Below are 16,796 nucleotides of genomic sequence, written 5' to 3' on the forward strand. Positions count from 1 at the left end.
CACTCAGGTGTTTTGGGTTCACACTTTAACATTGTCAGGCACATCACAAAGGGGGAAAATAGGGGTACAGAGCAAAACTGCTCAGTGACCAGGATGGTTTTTGAAGATAAATATAACCTGCTAGACAATAAAACAAAAATATAAGTTTATAAATTTCGGAGGGTGAAAAGTAGAAAAGATGTATTACCAAATGACTGAAGGGCTCAAGCTTCAGGAGAGCCAAGTCTTGGGTCATGCTACCCACTGCTAGGTTCTCACTGCCTAGAATGGTGCCTAGCACAGAGCAGGGCCCCGGGACTATTCGCTGAGTGAACAAACAGAGAGACCCTGAGCCAGATACACTTAGCTAGGTAGGAGTACAAAGATGCATTTTATACATACTTTTAAAATACACTTGAATTGTGAATGGTGGATTTTGAGTTTTTTATTATTTTCAACAAGTGGTGAATTTGTAAGATTGTGACAGAGGAAACTTGAAAGTTTTCATATTCCTAAAAAAATGGTTGGAAGGATCATGGAGATTTATGATTGGTTACGTCTCATACATCTTTCCTACGTGTATGTATGGCCTTGGGCAAGTTACTCAATCTCTCTGTATCTCTGTTTCCTCATTTGTAAAATGGGAATATTAGTAGAACCTACTTGATGGGATTATTGTGAGAATTAAATCAGTTCATGTGTGTAAAAGTACTTGAAACAGTACCAAGTATAAAACAAGCCCTGTTGTCACCATCATCATCAACATCATTAAGGTAACATGTTGGAGGTGACCTCTCTCAGGAACTCTCATGTGATAACCAGAAATGTAAAATTGATTAAAAGCTTTAAAATTTTTTTCTGTGATATGTATTTGGATTTTTGTTTGTTTTTCACAATAGCTTTAACAAGATATAATTCACATACTATAAAATTCACCCTATTAAAGTGTATGATTCAAAGGTTTTTAGTATATTCACAAAGTTGTGTAACCATCACCAGTATCTAATTTTAGAACTATTTTACCACTCCAAAAATAATCTTAGAACATTTTATTTCCTTCCTTCCTCCCTCCCTCCCTCCCTCCCTCCCTCCCTCCCTCCCTCCCTCCCTTCCTTCCTTCCTTCCTTCCTTCCTTCCTTCCTTCCTTTCTCTCTCTCTCTCTCTCTCTCTCTCTCTCTCTCTCTCTCTCTCTCTCTCTCTTTTTGGCTCCATACCCAACATGGGGCTTAAACTCACAACCTTGAGATCAAGAGTCCCATGCTTTACAGACCGAGCCAGCCAGGTGACTGAGAATTTTAGATCATTTTCATCACCCTCATACCCACTACCAGTATCTCCCCCTTCTTCTCTCCTCCTAGCTCCTGGCAACCACTAATCTCAGTCTGTCTTCATACATTTATCTATTCTGACCATTTCACGTACATGAAATCATACAATGCATGGCCTTTGTATATAGCTTCTTTAACTTAGCTTAATGTTTTCAAGGCTCATTCACATTGTAGCATATATTAGTCCTCCTTTCCTTTTTGGGTAAATAACATTCATTGTATGGTTATACCACATTTGTTTATCCATTCATTATCACAGCATTTGGATGCATATGAATTGTTTCCATTTTCTGGGCTGTTATGAATAATGCCTCCATGACATTCATGAGCAAGTTTCATTTGTCTTCGGTATATACCAAGGAATGGAATTGCTAGGTCTTTTGGTAATTCTTTAACATTTCAAGGAACTACCCAGACTATTTTCCAAAGTGGTTGTACCTTTATACAGTTGCACTAGTGAATATATTGAGGGTTCCAATTTCTCTACATCTTCACCAACATTTCTTAGATTCTGTCTTTTTTGTTTTAGTCATCCTAGTGGGTGTGAAGTGGTATCTCATTGTGGCTTTGATTTGCATTTATTTCCCTGATGGCTAATGATGTTGAGCATCTTTTTATGAACTTGCCATTTGTGTATCTTTGGAGAAACATCTATTCAGATACTTTGACCATATTTTGAGGTATTTTTCTTTTTATATGTGATTTGTAAGAGTTCATATGTTCTTTATATGTTCATCAACAAGTCTCTTATCAAATATATGATTTGCAAATATTTTCTTCCATTCTGTGGAGTTTTTTTTTCAGTTTTTTGATCATATCTTTTGAAGTACAAAAGTGTTTCATTTTGATAAAGTCCAATTTATTTAGTCAGTTATTTGTACTTTTGGTGTTGTGTCTAAATAGCCTCTGTCTATCCAAGGTCAGGAAAATTTATTTGTATGTTTTCTTCTCAGAGTTTTATAGTTTTAGTTCTTATATTTAAGTCTATGATCCATATTGAGGTAATTTTGTATATGGTGTGAGGTAAGGGTCCAAATCCATTCTTTTGAACTTAGACATCTACTTTTTCCAGCATCATTTGTGAAAAACGCTATTCTTTCACCATTAAATTGTCTTGGCAACCTTGTTAAAAAAAAAAAAAAACAATTGACCATAGGTGGAAGGACTATTTCTGGAGTCTCAGTTCTATTCCGTTGATCTATATGTTTGTCTTTATGCCCACTGCCATATAGATCTATTCCGTTGATCTATATGTTTGTCTTTATGCCCACTGCCATATAGATCTATTCCGTTGATCTATATGTTTGTCTTTATGACTACTGTAGTCTTGTAGTAAATTTTTAAATTGGGAAGTGTGAGTCCTCTAACTTTATTCTTCAATATTATTTTGGCTATTCTGGGTTCCTTGCATTCCTTATGAATTTTAGATCAGCTTGTCAATTTCTGCAAACCAGGCAGCTAAGATTTTGATAGGAATTCTATTGAATCTGTACATATCAATTTGGGGAGTATTGCCATCTTAACAGTATTAAGTGTTCTGGTTGGTCTATGAACGTGTCACAGGTGTGGATGCCTTTTCATTTATTTATATCCTTAATTTCTTTCAGTGATGTTTGCAGTTTTCAATGTATCAGTCTTACACTTCTTTTATTAAATTTATCCTAAGTATTTTATTCTTTTTGGTGCTATTGTAAATGGAGCTTTTTTTTTTTTAATTTTATTTTCAGGTTGTTCATTACCAATTGTTTGGAGGGTTTTTATGTTTTTTGTTTTGCTGTGGTAAAATATACACAACATAAAATTTACCCTTTTAACCATTTTTAAGTGCACAGTTTACTGGCAATAAGTATTCACAGTGTTGTGTAATCATCACCACTATCTATTTTGAGAACTTTTTCACCATTCCAAATAGAAACTCTGGACCCATCAAACAATAACTCCACCCTCCCCGTCCCTCCTGCCCATAGTAACCTTTACTATTTCTCTATGAATTTGCCTATTTTACATACCTCATATTAGTAGACTCATACACTATTTTCCTTTGTGTTTGGCTTATTTCACTTAGCATAGTATTTTCAGGGTTCATCCTGTTGTAGCATGTATCAGAATTCCAGTCATTTTTGTGGCTAAATAATGTTCTATTGTATGTGTATACCACATTTTGTTTATATGTTTATCTGCTAATGGATACTCCTGTTGTTTCCACCTTTCGGCTATTGTGAATAAAGCTGCTATGAACAATGGTGTAAAAGTATCTAAGTCTCTGCTCTCAGTTCTTTTGGATTTATCCTTAGGAGTGGAATTGTTAGATCATATGGTAATTCTATGTTTAACTTTTTGTGGAACAGCCAAACTGTTTCCTACGGCAGCTGCACCATTTTATATTCCCACCAGCAATTGCATGAGTGTTCTGATTTCTCCACATCCTCACCAATACTTGTTATTTTTGATTTTTGTAAAAATAATAGTCATCTTGATATGGTATTTGTTTTTAATTAAGAATTGGACTGCATCTAACAGTCTTTTTAGTGGTAGAATGCCTCCTCTTTCAGACAGATACATACAAAGTGTATTTCATTAAAATACCAAGGAAAATAGTAAATTTTCTCTATTCATTGTTAGCTTTATTTTCTCCCTGCAATAGTAATTTCTATAATACTGCAACTGAGGGTAAATAATTAAACGAAAGCTGGGTATTTAGAAGAGGAATATTGAAAACTCCTTTTAAAGCTTGGAAAATATAACTCTTCCTATCTTTTCTATGATGTCAAAGATAACAGATACCACTGTTAGAACCTTAGCAGACAAAGGTGAAGAGATCAACAGTTATTTCTTGAACCCTTCTTTATTGTCATCGGAATGTTCACCAACAACCTCGAAAAAGAAAACAGAAGACACGAGTGACTTCCCTTCTGAGAGCCAGAGAAGCATACCACTCGCCGTGACTGATGCTTTAGAGCACATCATGGAACAACTCAGTGTTTTGACACAGGTGGGTTAGCGTGCTTTACGTGTACTTCAGGGTGAGTTAAAATAATCCTGGTTGCGGTAGTTTGTAGAACTTGCAGAGCAGGGGGAAGTTCTTTTTTCTCAGAAAGGCAAGCTCAGGGTGGCCATTGATATAGCAAGGCATGCTCTGCTGGGCTGCTCTAGTAAGATCTTACAGAGGGCACGCGTGTGTGTGCCCATGCATGTGCACGTGCGTGCACATACACACACATGCTCACACACACACACACACACACACACACACACACACACACACCTGCCACGGCACTTTATCTGGCTTCTGGAGGCCAGAGGGCATGGTAGAGTCTATAAAGAATGGCACTGGTACTCCATGCGGTAAATGTATTTGATTCTGCTCAGTAACGTTTTACTCTAAGATTTTTGATGTAGTATGTTCAGATTAGGACATTATCAAAGAAATATTTAGGGCTATTGAAAAAATGGTGAACAGTTTTTGGTTAGAATGAAATTTTGACAGTTTATAGTTCTTCCCTTAGAGTTCTTCCCTTCCCCTTTAGAGGCAAGGAGCAGATATTCTCACTGTCCAAGATGTAACTTTCCTCATTTCAAAGCTTTTTACATTGATGTTGTGTTCTTCTGGAGGTGATAGTTTTTATAGTTTTTGCATTCTTGTTTTAGAATTTTAACTTGTCCGTTTATGCCATTTTACATTTGCAAAGAAGGTATACTATGGATCTTTATGTACCAAAGGTCTTCCAACTCTCGGTCAGGAGATAATAGATGTCATTTAAGAGAAGTTGTGTGTTGAAATGGATACATCAAAGGTTTCTCCTCCAGCTCTGTTGATTGTTTCCTTTGAAGAAGTCTTATTGTTCCTGCAATACGTAGAATGAGCAGACCTTGTTATAAGTTATACAGAAAGAGAGGCTATAATGTGAACTGGAGAGATGTCAATTACTTTTCCATAATACATATTTCATGTTGGAATAGCTCTTGCATAGAAATCATCTCATTCTGTTCTCATCACTGCTGTACGTTATAATCACCTGGACAGTTCTAAAGCATACAGATGGCCAATTCTCATCTCCACAGAATCCATTGCCATTGGTCTGGGGTAAGGCCCTGACATTTGTCTCGTTGCCCCCCAATATGATTATGTTTTACGGCCAGGGTTTAGAACCACTAATTAAATGAATACTAAAAACCAGGGATAACATCTCAGGGCCTTTAGAGGCAAGGGGCACATATGTGGATTTGGGGCCCTGTCAGAATGTGGGAAAGAGCCAGGTGAGAACTTGGAGTCATCATACGATTTGTTCAATGAAACTCATATTAAAATCACCAATTTTCATTTTGCAGTATTGTGCTGGAGGTGACTTTCTCTGCGTTTGTCAGACATTTCTTTCCTTTAAAGGCAGTTTCCCTTTCAGATTTAGTTTGGGTTGGCTTATTTCCCATATTGCCCCAACTTCTTCACCTATACTGTTGCATTCGATGTTAGGTTGTTCTTAGAGACTCTTCCAAATGAGTCTGTCCACTCTATTCTTCTAGCCTCATGATCCATCTCTCCCAATTCAAGGCTAAATGAATCACTTTAAGCTTTATTGACTGTTCCTTTTAATTTTGAAAGGCTGGCTTTCTTTTTACAATTAAAGAGGTTAAAAGCAAGCCCAGCACACTTGCAAAATAGAAACACTGAATCTGTGGGCACGTAGCAAGTAAAATAAACATGTTCTGATGCACTTTAATTACAGATGACTGAACATCTAACTCAGTGTTTATAACCTATCTGTACTGAACTGTAATTAGAAATAAATTAAAATAAAATTACACTTTATATGGTAGATGAATGGAGTTAACCGGTGTTCAGGGTATTAATAATATACATATAAATCCCTTCAGTGGGATTGGAATAATGTGTATAAAATATATGGCAAAATGCTTGGCCCATATACGTACTCAAGAAATGGTAAAAAATATTATCAGCATCATTTTTTAATTAGTCATAATATATAGTATGAAATATAAAAGTAAAAGCTGGTAAATAATGGTATTTTAAAAATTGTTTACCTTCAGAGGGTGATAGGGAATCAATTCATTATCTTGAAACTTACTAAAATAACCAAGCATTTATTTTGCCTTTTTTTTTTATTTAAAAAAAATTTTTTTTAACGTTTATTTATTTTTGAGACAGGGAGAGACAGAGCATGAACGGGGGAGGGTCAGAGAGAGAGGGAGCCACAGAATCTGAAACAGGCTCCAGGCTCTGAGCTGTCAGCACAGAGACTGACGCGGGGCTCGAACTCACAGACCGCGAGATCATGACCTGAGCCAAAGTCGGATGCTTAACCAACTGAGCCACCCAGTTGCCCCTGTTTTGCCTTTCTTATATGAACTCTAGTACTGGATAGCCACATAGTAGATGAGGAAAGTGTCTCTTATTAATGAATTATCCCAACTAATACTTTTTTAAAGGATGAGATTAGAATATCATCATTTACAATCCTCAAGAATGAATAGATTTATGCCTTGAGCAGTTCCCAACATCACGAAAAAAGAAATGATCAAACCTTATTAACATGGCTTCTAACAAAATAGACCACTACCTATAGTCTTATCTATAGATCTCAGTAGATCTGTAGTCTTACAGATCTGATATGAGTCTCCTCAAGCCTTTGAATCCAGCTGCCAATTTGTAGAGCATACAGAGAACCAAACGGACCAGACTGTACCCTCAGCGTGCTCTTTTTCACCTTCAGACTGGTGGCAGTGCTACAGGCAAACTCTACTTGAAATGGCCTGAGTCTGTCAACAAACAAATTATAAAGAAAAAAAAGGGAGAGGGGATGAGAAGCTGTAGATTAGAAGGAACTTTAAATGACATGTCAAACTTTGCAAATGGGTGAGACGAAATTATAGTGTCTAGGGATGTACACCTGAAAGATAAAACCATAAAGAGACACAAGAAAATAATTTGGTCAGGAAAGTGGCTATTATTGGGGGAGGACAGAAGTGAGGACTCTGCGAGGCACCTGGGAGTAACTCTGGGGCGGCTGGCGGCGTTCCAGTTCTTGACCTGGGTGCTGGTTATGAGGGTACTTTTCTCATGAGAATTCACTAAGGGACATGTGTTTTGTGCAACTTCCTGAATCCATTTTATTTTAGAATAAAAAGTTTAAAAAGATGAAGTAGTCAATATCACAAAAAATTGGATCTGGCACATTTAAAAGTAGCCATTTGTGTGTGTGTGTGTGTGTGTGTGTGTGTGTGTGTGTGTGTGTGTGTGTTTAGTCAGAAGCTCATTTATTAGCCAAAGGAGTTAGAATAGCTAAGATTCACCAAGTCCTGGGTGCCAGGCACTAGCATAAGCATTTTACGTGCATTATTTCATCCAGTCTTCCTAACAACCCTGTGAGGTGCCGTTACCATTTTCAGGCTGTGAGAACTGATGCCAGTCATTACAATATTTTCAAAGTAAACTAGGTTTCCAGCTCCCTGGTGTGGTATAGCTATGGTCCATCATGGATTGATCGTGCCAGAATGGCCAGTGATGACATTTAAGGAGCCCGTGGGCTGGGCGGGTGGCGTTCCGCCCCCACTCCCCACACTGCCATGTAGCATGAAAGCCCACTTAGAACGGTTCGTATGGCCTCTTCCCTGGCATCCGTGCCAGACAAGAATGGTCTACAGAGTCCTCATCTTTTTTCTCACCAAAGGTATCAGATTTTATCTTTTCCTCAAATTGCTTGCTAGTGCTTTTTGCCCCATGGTAGAGCCCAGAAACTGAACAAGCTCTGGGGCTAATTTTGAGCCCCTTCCTGGCAAAAGGGTGGACATTCAAATTCCTAAAAGCATCCCCTATGCAGAGATTACCATCACCGTCCTCACCATCAGGTCACCAGGCATTGATTATTTTGTCCTCCTTTTACAGACTGTTTCAATCTTGGAGCAGCGACTGACTTTGACAGAGGATAAGCTGAAAGACTGCCTTGAAAATCAGCACAGGCTTTTCAATGCTATCCAGCAGAAAAGTTAAATAGAAAAGTATGAGCAGAGGCATGATAAACGAACACAGGTACATAGGCTCGGGAAGGTAGTACGAGACGCTCCCTTCATGCAACACAACCGTGTGCTGGTTATAATGATCATGGCATCTCTTAAAAGGGTGAGCAACAGAACCAAAGGCAGAAAAGGCACAATTAACGACCAATTGAAACACACAAGTCAATGTCAAGGACTAATTCAAATCATTACTGATTATAATTGCAGTAATAAAGTGGTAAGTATTCAAGTGGCTCTATATTTTCCCCCATATTATTTTAAATGCCAGTTTTCATTTATAGTCCAAATCCTGCCAGGAAAGTAATCAAATCTTTGGGTTTCATTGTTAAATCATTGCAGTTAATCACGTTCAGGCAATTCCTTAAAGCAATGGATGTGTTTCTTTAGTGAACAACACCGTTGGGGTGAAGTAATATAGTTACCTCTAAAACAGCATCCTGTATGCAGAGAATGAGTTAGTGCTCTGACTCATATTTCTTTTAGCTCAAAAATATTTATTCTTTCTTAACAATGCCCTGAAATGCTGATCTTCCAAAATTCCCAAAGTGTAGAATTTCCACAGCAAGAACACGCTTATTTTAATTAGCAACAGCACATACGTGGCACAGGGTGGTGGGTTGTTACTTAACTTATGGTGTACGTGGCTTATCCTTTGCTCAACCTGAAAGAAAATGAAGAGCTAAAAATGCGAGAAGCTCACGCGTCTTTCCTCTCGTAGATGAGTGTACTGAATGATTTGGGTTGTGTCCAGACCTATGCCCTGGTTTACAAAGCCAGCATTAAGAGTGGTTTCAGTAAGCTCTGGAGCTTGAAAGATGCAACGGTGATATTTACAAATACACACACATGTACATTCACATGCTTCAGAAATGTTGCTGAGGGTGATTTTGGCAGCTGAGTAATAAGTCCGTATAATATTCACATCATTGTCTTCCTGTTTTTTTTTTAAATGAATGTGATTTAAAACAAAATGAAATTGAGCCTGGCATTCTAAAAAATGCTTAGGGTGATTTGGTTACAAATTAAGAATTTTGTTTTATCTAAAACAAGGGATTAAATTGAAGAAAAACAGATTAATATTAGCTTGTTTTTCTGTTAACCTAAATCAAGAACAAAGAAGGTGGGAGAGGGCAGTCACATTTATGCTGTCTGTAGGTAACATGGGGAAAATGTTTTGAAAAAGAAGCAAAAGTCAAATCCTATTTATGTACGAGTCTGTATTTATAAATTTTTCCCAAATAATTTCAATCATATCTATAAGGTGGTTTTTAAAAAAATCATCTCATTCTGTGTTTTAAGTGCCTTTTGGTATTGTACTAAGTGTGAACTTGTAGACATTTTCAAGAGTTTATAAAGACTAACTGGTATTGTATTTTTATAACCTTGTACAAAAGACCAAGAAATGAAATGTCATAATGTTTTTTGTTTACAATTTCTTAAGCCTCAAACAATAAAGACACTTTACCTTAAAAAAAAAAAAAAAAGTTGTTCCTTTCTTTCTAAATGATTAAACCTTGAAATACTAAACTTCTTATCCAGCTCAGGCACCTTTAACTGTGTATAACAATCTCCTGGAGCATCTGTCCAAGTGTCCTGGGCCCTGTCCCCTGAGTGTACGCCTCACCAGGTTGGTTGGGACCCAACTGTCTGCATCTTGAAGAAGCTCGCAGGTGGGGTAGATGCTGGCTGGCCTAAGGCCCACGCTGTAGAAACTGGTGGTGAAGCTATAGTCACTTCTTATGACACCCACGTATTTTTACAGCCATCACAGACCTTTGTAAGGGATCTAAAAACAGTGATGATATAAATTAAAATGCCTCGAAACTGGGGCATCTGGGTGGCTCAGTCGGTTGGGTGTCCGACTTCAACTTGGGTCATGATCTCACAGTTTGTGGGTTCGAGCCCCGCGTCGGGCTCGGTGCTGACAGCTCAGAGCCTGGAGCCCGCTTCGGATTCTGTGTCTCCTTCTCTCTCTGCCTCTCCCTGACTTGTCCTCTGTCTCTGTCTCTCAAAAATAAATAAATGTTAAAAAAAGGGTTTTTTTAGTGCCTTGAAACTTGTTCAAGAGAGTCACTTATGATCTCTTCCCCCTTTTTCTAGCTTCTAATTGGTCTTCATCCGATTTCCAGCCTGTCCTGTGTATTCAACTGCCTCATCAACACCTCCACTTGGAAGACTAGTAGGCCTTTCTGAATATGTCCGAAACCAAACTCTGCTCCCCCAGCCACCAGCCAGCTCCTCCCCTAGTCTACCCATCTCTCCTGGCAGGTGCTCAGCCCGAAGACCTTAGAGTTAGGCTTGCCTCCTTTCTCTCACACCTCACATTCCGTTCCTTCAGCAGATTTCGTCTCCATCACCTGCCAGGGCCCAAGCCACCCTTGCCCCTTACCTGGACAACTACACGTGCCTCCTGGCTGGCCTGCCTGCTGCCCTCCTCGCATAGTAGGCCAGAGCGGTCACTGAAAAGCGAGTTTAAATGTGTGGCTCTTCTCAAAACCTTTCAGGGCTTCCCATCCTACTCGGAGCCAAAGCTCAAGCCTTGACAGTAGTGATGTGACCCCTCTCCCCTCCTCGTGGACCTGCTCTCGCTTCTGCCTTGGATCTCCCTTACTCACTACCCTCTGGCCGTAGCGGCCTCTTTGCCTGCCTTTGAAGAAGTAAAACAGCTCTCACCTGAGCGCATTTGTACTTGACATTCTCTCTGCCTGGAACACTGTCCCCTCATAACATTCCAGCCCCGCTCACAGCCTGCCTTTTCAGAGGTGCCCTCCCTGAGCACCCAGTGTGAAATCATTCACTTCCACTCATTCCCTGCGTGTCTCCGGTCCAACGTAGACAGCAATACAGGTGCTATTCTGCCTCTTCCAAGGTGGCTCTAGGTTCTCAAAACTCAAGCACTATCTTCAGATGCCCCACTGAGCACATCACCTCATGCACAGGAACTCGGCAGATACTTGTTGAGGAAATGAGAACTTTCATTGATTCGAGTGGTTTTAAAATGTTGGTTGTTCAATCCACTTCCGGCCAAAAGCAGTAAAAACTAGATCGAGGGGATTGGAAGAAATAGCATAGGTAGCAATTTAGATGCTTGATGTTTGGGGCAGAGGGGGCATTGCTCTGACTTGCTGTTTGTTGCATAGCTTAACAGTGACATGGTAGGTCCTAGCTGTGTGACCTTTAGGAAAGGTACTCAAAGCTGCGTTTCCTTACCTATAAAAGGTGACAGTAACAACTGAATTATGTTTGTGAGATGATTAGCGCAGTAGCTATCACAGAGTGAAGTGCTCAATACATGGTGGGTATTATTGCTATTTATTAATCATTTTGTTTCCCCGGACTGCATTTTCAAATACTATTTCAACTGTACCTGTGGCAAGGATACAGGTATGGCGCGGTAATGAATGGAAGTGTGATATTTAATCCAAAATTAATGTATTAAAAGTACAACAAAAAGAATAAATGCGTAAAAGAAATTAGCCTTCCGCACACAGAAAACCTCAAGGTTCAGGCCAAAAGCTAGCCTCTGAGCAACTTCAGAGGAATTCAGCCTGAGAATACAAATGCCATAATTACCCTCAATAAAGGCAGGGCAAAAGTGGGAAGTGGGAGAAGGGCCTGGAATGTGAACCAGTAAGTGCCAGTAAGACCAAGACTTACCCGGAACTCATATTATCCTTGGCCTCTGACATTTGGAGAACAAGTATTATTTACTTTCTGCCTTTTCTTGAAAGACAAAGCAGTCCAGATCGTCACTTAACATTTCATTCCCGTGAGGAGCAAACTTGGAGTCTGTTGTTCCCAAGATAAATCCTGTGCATCTAAGAGGATTGAAAGATGAACCCTCTATCCCTGGGTGGAAATATTTGGGTGCCGAAATGATTCCCCTATTTGGAGGTTGTTGGTGAATAATCATGTTCAACTCATGAGCAAACTTGATGGTAAGCATAGATGGGTCTCGAACAGATATTTAAGTGGAATTGTGTCTTTAAGACGTTGTATGCTTCATATTCCACTATGTTTTTGCCATATGAAGTCACGAGGTTTTAGACTCCATGCACCAGGGGATTTATGAATGTACGCTGAATCTAGGAACACCGTGTAATTGCCAGTTTGCCCTGCATAAGCCTCAAATGTGACTCAGGTAACACAATGGCAGCTTGGGCTTACTAGGAAAATAGGGCGGTGGCTTGCCAAGAGGCGGAGGTTAACGGGGGTGGAGAGGGTGTGCACAAGTATTTTTCTTTGCAAAGTACAAAAATTGAATTTTCTTCCCAGTCAACTTTCAAACATGTTCCTAGTAAAAATAAAGTCTCCGATTTGCGATTCTTCTCATAATAAAGTAGATTTCACAACAAAAGCAGTAAGGGAAATAGCCCAATCATGTAAAATTTCTAAATTTATAAAGCAAACAGTACATGGCGGGAAAAAATTGACAGAAATGCAACACAAATGAGAATACCAACTGTTCAGAAGTAGAATTTTATTTTTTTCCCCATTTTTTAATGTTTGTTTACTTTTGAGAGAAAGAGAGACAGAGGTGTGAGCAGGGGAGGGGCAGAGAGAGGGAGAGACAGAATCCGAAGCAGGCTCCAGGCTCTGAGCTATCAGCCCAGAGACTGACATGGGGCTGGAACTCACAGACAGCAAGATCATGACCTGAGCTGAAGTCAGACACTTAACTGACTGAGCCATCCAGGCGCCCCATAGAAGTAGAATTTTATTAGTGTTATCATAGTGTTAGACAAAACTAATAAGGCAGCCTTAACATACACACAAAGAACTACATGGAAATGTAAGAAAATTTTCTTTTTTGTCTAAGTGTATTTTTAAACAAAATTTGACCACGTTCTGGGCTACATGATATCAGATAAGTTACAACGCTATATTCCATATGTCCAGAGAGTAAATCATACAATTAGGAATAACAAAATAAAGTGTTCGATCACACAGAAAATATGAAAGAGAAAACTTAAACTCCACAAAATAATATTTGGGCCAGTGAAGAAGCCCCAACATGTAGAGGAGAGTATTTTTAAATGCAAATAGAAATCAATCTGTCAAATTAGGTGGGATACCACCGAAATGATGAAGGTGTGTACCATGTATCTTCCTAAAAATGTAAGGAGTGATCATAATAAAGTGAAAGGAAAATGAAACAAATTTCAAATAAAAAATGTGAAAAATAGTTGGCCCTTTGAAAATTTTAAAGTTAGTCATTAATCAAAGGAGGAAGAAAACTTGTTTTACTTTAAAAGTAATCCAGTAAAAACATGGCTAGCTCAGAATTTGTTCATTCGGGTTATGATCGATCGAACATTTCAAAAAAATTTTTTTTAATGTTTATTTATTTTTGAGAGAGAGAGAGAGAGAGCATGAGCGTGGGAGGGGTAGAGAGAGAGGGAGACACAGTATCTGAAGCAGGTTCTGGGCACTGAGCTGTCAGCACAGAGCCTGACGCGGGGCTCGAACTCATGAGCTGTGAGATCATGACCTCAGCCAAAGTCAGCCGCCCAACAGACTGAGCCACCCAGGGGCCCCTTGATTGAACATTTTTAAAGTAAATGTCAGCCACCAGTCAGAGCGAAGAAATCGGAGAAACAAATGTGATAGATGTAATTTATGTAATTGTGTATTTCAGTTTTTTCATGGCTCTCGAGTAGCAGTACGTATGCACTTTTTATCTGGCCTTGCGTTGACAGGTGATGGGTAGATTGGGCGTTAGTGTAGATGCTCTGACACAAATCGTTTCCTTGACTGTCGCACCCTCATCCTTCTGCAGGCTCCTGGTTTGGAATCAAAAGTGGGACCAGGACAAACTTGTAGGGCAGCACACTGGCCTTCTGTGAGCAGGAAACTCTTCTCTTTCTCATGTTCTTGGCACAAACGGATCGTAAAGAAAATTCATCAGCTGCCTTGTTCCACCTCTGTTCCTTTCAGTGGCTCATAAACCATGACCTGGCAGGAATGGGAATGGCATTTTCTGATTTTTAAATATCTGTTACAAAATGACTTTGTAAAATACAGAAGGAGGGGGGAAAGGCAGCATGTCGGGACTGTGGGATGGGACTCCTCTGTGTTTGCCCCAGATCTTCCTGTGCCCCCGAGAAAGGAGAGTGAGAAATTCAATGGGGCGGGGGCTGTGGACCCCTGCTGGGGAGAGAGGGAGGAGGCCCAAGACTGGGGGAAAGGGCTTCTTGCTCCCTGGACTTGAGGATACCTTTGCATCTCCTAATTCTAGTGAAACACTATCGACACCTCAGGTTGTTTCCTCCGCTTAATCCCCAAAGGAAATCCCTTTGCTTTTCAGAGATAAAAAGTTAGTAGAACAAAGAGAAAGTCGGCCAAGAGCCTGGGCCTTCTGCTATCGAATTTCACTGAAGCCTTTCCAAGCCCCAAGGATAGACCCCGAGGGCTATGCTGTTTATTCCTACACCTGGATTGAATATCAAGGTCTGTGAGAAGATGAATCATTTAGAAACCGATGTTCTTGGAGGGGGCTGTTGCTTTTTTAGAACTCACTTAATAACAACTGTGTCAAAGGCAAAAATCACATAAAAAGTTCAAAGTTGTCAGGGCGCCTGGGTGGCTCAGTCGGTTAAGCATCTGACTCTTGGTTTCGGCTCAGGTCATGATGTCACAGTTTGTGGGTTCGAGCCCCACATCCAGCTGTGTGCTGACAGTGCAGAGCCTGCTTGGGATTCTCTCTCTCTCTCTCTCTCTCTCTCTCTCTCTCTCTCTCCATCTCTTTCTGCCCCTCCCCTGCTTGCATGCTATGTCTCTTTCTCTCAAAATAAAAAAAAGAAAGAAAAAGTTAAAAGTTGTCAAATCATCCTTTGGCATTGCTCTCAGCGAGTGGAGAGTCAGAACTGCCCGGTGCGGGCACTCCCCGCCACTGTGATGCTGATCATTCTTTGTCTAATAAGGAGGGACGGAAGACCTCACATTAGGGGCCAGAAGAGAATAAGCCACTTGAGACGGCAGTTCCTACTCAAGGGAACACCTGTCCGAGACTTTCATCACTTTCCTTTCCACTTTCTCCATGAACTTCATGATTAAAACAAAAGACACAGGACTTGATTTGGAACCAGATGAGATCATGAAAAATACATATGAAAGGAGTTGTGTCCAAGGAGGGTCCAAAACAGTACACATTCAAGAGAGCACTTGGAAGTTCAGCTCATACCCAGGGGGATTTTGGAATAAGCAACGGGAAGTAATTATACTGCAAATGTAAAAAACCGGAGGTGATAAATCCTATTAAAACTTTTTTTTAATGTTTTATTTATTTTTGAGAAAGAGAGCATAAGCAGGGAAGGAGCAGAGAGAAAGGGGGACAGAGGATCTGAGGCAGGCCCTGTGCTGAGAGCAGTGAGCCTGATGCAACGTCATGAATTGTGAGATCATGACCTGAGCTGAAGAACGACGATCAAATGACTGGGCCACCCAGACACCCCGATAAAATCCTATTTTTATTCACCGTTCTTATAAGCATTCGGTGTTTTAGACTCATAACCCAGTTGCTGTATAGCCAGAATGTCTTACAAGCAGGTCCTCGCAACTCCCCTCTGTATGTCCTTTTACCTGGTGTCGATCAAGTCGGCAGCTGGTTCAGCTGGGGTTGCCACCCAGCACTCGGCAGACACGTTTTGGTCCAGTCTGCAGTGTTTCAGAGTAGGTACTGAGACTTAACAATGAAACCATTTCGGGGACGCCTGGGTGGCTCAGTTGGTTGAGCGTCTGACTTCAGCTCAGGTCATGATCTCGTGGTTTGTGAGTTCGAGCCCCATGTCAGGCTCTGTGCTGACAGCTCGGAGCCTAGAGCCTGCTTCGGATTCTGTGTCTCCCTCTCTCTCTGCCCCTCCCCCACTCATGCTGGCGCTCTCTCTCTCTCTCTCTCTCTCAAAAGTGAATAAACATTAAAAAAAATTCTTAAAACCCAAAAAAAATGTTTTTAATTAAAAATTTTTTAAAAAATGGAACAATTTCACATGAAAATCCAGATTTCTGGGGTCTGTTCAAAAATCGGAAGCTCTGGTATTACATTATCGTCGTATATTATGTATTCTGTGTTCTTCTATGCCGGCCATCCAGTTTCACATGGCTGCAGCCTCCCAGTTCGCCTGTCTGCTTGGCTCCATGGCCTGGCGCTATGTTGAATCAGTGTCTGAACAGTGGGGCTTGTGTATCCTAAAGGTACAGCTGTCAAGACCTTGTAGACTCGGAAATGGTAGGTCCAAGGAAACATAGCTCTTTGTCTTGAGGAAACGGAAATAAAGTGACAAATGGGTGCCAGAACCCAGGACATAGCACAGTCTCTTTGCTCCTGAGCCAGCCCTCTTTCCTCTGTTCTACGCTGCCTCCTTTAATATAGATTTTATTTCAAATGGTAATTGTATTTTAAAAACCATAAAGCTTTAAAAAAAACCCATAAAGCTTTAAAATAATCATATGTTAAGT

At 40.2% G+C, this 16,796-nt stretch overlaps 1 protein-coding gene and 1 long non-coding RNA gene across 6 annotated transcripts in view; one reads left to right on the forward strand and one right to left on the reverse strand.

Moving 5' to 3' along the window:
- POC1B (POC1 centriolar protein B) overlaps positions 1–8,573 on the forward strand; it is a 96,617-nt gene extending 88,044 nt beyond the window's left edge. For 4 of the 5 annotated variants that reach the window (XM_058741831.1, XM_058741829.1, XM_058741830.1 and 1 more), the window contains 2 exons: positions 4,081–4,299; positions 8,209–8,573. In XM_058741831.1, coding sequence (XP_058597814.1) covers positions 4,081–4,299; positions 8,209–8,313 — 324 coding nt within the window. In that variant the 3' untranslated portion in view covers positions 8,314–8,573. Of the gene's footprint in view, positions 1–4,080; positions 4,300–8,208 lie in introns of those variants that run through there. The other variant, XR_009265479.1, reaches the window with a different exon arrangement.
- A 5,124-nt stretch (positions 8,574–13,697) lies between these two features.
- LOC131519130 (uncharacterized) overlaps positions 13,698–16,796 on the reverse strand; it is a 48,984-nt gene continuing 45,885 nt past the window's right edge. The window contains exon 4 of the long non-coding RNA XR_009265484.1: positions 13,698–14,294. This is a non-coding gene — a long non-coding RNA (uncharacterized LOC131519130). The remainder of the gene's footprint in view (positions 14,295–16,796) is intronic.

Source organism: Neofelis nebulosa, chromosome 8 (assembly GCF_028018385.1).
Source record: "Neofelis nebulosa isolate mNeoNeb1 chromosome 8, mNeoNeb1.pri, whole genome shotgun sequence".
In the NCBI taxonomy this organism is placed as follows: domain Eukaryota; kingdom Metazoa; phylum Chordata; class Mammalia; order Carnivora; family Felidae; genus Neofelis; species Neofelis nebulosa.